The 1,575-nt window shown below is 43.0% G+C and overlaps 1 protein-coding gene across 1 annotated transcript in view; it reads left to right on the forward strand.

The window, feature by feature from the left end:
* The window catches only part of LOC107741957 (guanine nucleotide exchange factor VAV2-like), a 72,217-nt gene extending 71,005 nt beyond the window's left edge, over positions 1–1,212 (forward strand). Inside the window, exon 3 of the mRNA XM_016554779.1 lies at positions 1,039–1,212. Within this exon, the coding sequence (XP_016410265.1) occupies positions 1,039–1,212 (174 nt within the window). The remainder of the gene's footprint in view (positions 1–1,038) is intronic.
* Positions 1,213–1,575: the final 363 nt, after the last annotated feature.

A 1,575-nucleotide genomic window follows, 5' to 3' on the forward strand; every position in this document is an offset into this window, starting at 1 on the left:
GCATCCACTAGTAATTATATATAAATGAATCGGTTTTTACCAATGCAAATATGTTAGAAACGATGCATCGCGATATATGATACAACTTGTAGCCGATGCACACTTTTTAAACCGATGCATCGCATCGTTAACTTTTTATGCAGATGCACCGAGCGAATCGGGGAATCTTCCCATCCCTAGTGTCTGGACATTTCCAATGCCTCGGTCAGGAAAGAAAGGAGTGGCAAGACGATGAGAGCGTTTTAATGTCTCAAAGGGAGGGGCGTAGACAGTGAGATTAAGCCTTTGCCAGACGGTGAGCTTTCATGGATAATGTGGAAGACGGTGAGTGAGAGTCAATGAGCGCACGGAAAACAATATTAAAACCCTCAAGCAGTCAGAATCAATCACACACCCTCCACATGTCAATGTGTAAATTGCGTTTGCGTCGACTCGAAGGTGACGGGCTTGTCCTGTCATTGATTCTCCATTAAGGGCAAGCAGCGCATTATAATATATTGAAGTAGGCAGCTCAATGTTAGTGCGCCATACATGCAAATCATCCACCTCCTTTTAAATTAACAGAGACTGATGCTTCTGAAGCTTTAGAGCTGAAGGATAGAAAGCATTTTTAATCTTTCAATAGCACATACATCGTTGAACTTTCACCTCGGACAGTAATATATCTCTCTGGCCTGTCAAGCTCAGGGTGCCTTTAATTGGAATGGAGAGTCTCAGTCCTTTGTGTCCTTGAAGTTGGTGGGCCGGTTGATGTGTCGGTGGCCATTTTAGGGATGTCGATAAGCATTGCTTGTCTGTTTTAAGTGTTGTCACTCTCATACTTGATCCCTCCTAATCCTAACAGTGCCTTGAATGACTTGTTTCCTTCTTTGTGTTGAGAAGAGAGCACAAATCTGTCCGTTTAGTGTGAATATTTAGTCTCTGCATGCTCTCATTCATCAGCACTTCATTCCTGGGTGGAGCAGATATGAGACACCTGTCCCTCCTGATGCTTCAGGTAATTGCCTCTCATCTCTTTCTCCATCTCGCTTCTTTTAGGTCTTTCAAACAGATGGCTCATCCCCACATCTCTCACTAAACTCGCCAGAGCACTCCTGTCAGTGCGCTGATGTTTTATGCCCTCCATCCAATCAGCCCGTAGGACGCATCCTTACGACAATCACAGATGGACCCAGATTCTCCTTACTGTTCCATTTTCATCATTACTCATAAACACACAGCTCTCTGGGGTTCACTTTTGGTTTAATGTGGCATTCAAACCAAACTGCTTCTGTCTTTCCCCCCCTAATTGGATCTGGATATGCAGTTGTTATCATTTAAATGAACACCACAATCATTTTGGTTCACGTCTTTGTGACAATTAGCATGATGACACTCCACCTGTTCACAACCTATTTACAGCTTTGTGATTTCAATTGCAATGTGTGAGTCAGACAGGTTGAAGATGATTTTGATTATCATAGGGTAGATCGCACTGAATTGACCCCTGCAGGCCAGTTTTGACCTGGCTGTTATACAAAATCTTATTGACCTGGTCTCTTTTGTTTAGTGTTGTCATAATTATCCCTTGTCTTT

Source organism: Sinocyclocheilus rhinocerous, unplaced genomic scaffold, assembly GCF_001515625.1.
Source record: "Sinocyclocheilus rhinocerous isolate Xijiao unplaced genomic scaffold, SAMN03320098_v1.1 scaffold826, whole genome shotgun sequence".
Lineage (NCBI taxonomy): Eukaryota > Metazoa > Chordata > Actinopteri > Cypriniformes > Cyprinidae > Sinocyclocheilus > Sinocyclocheilus rhinocerous.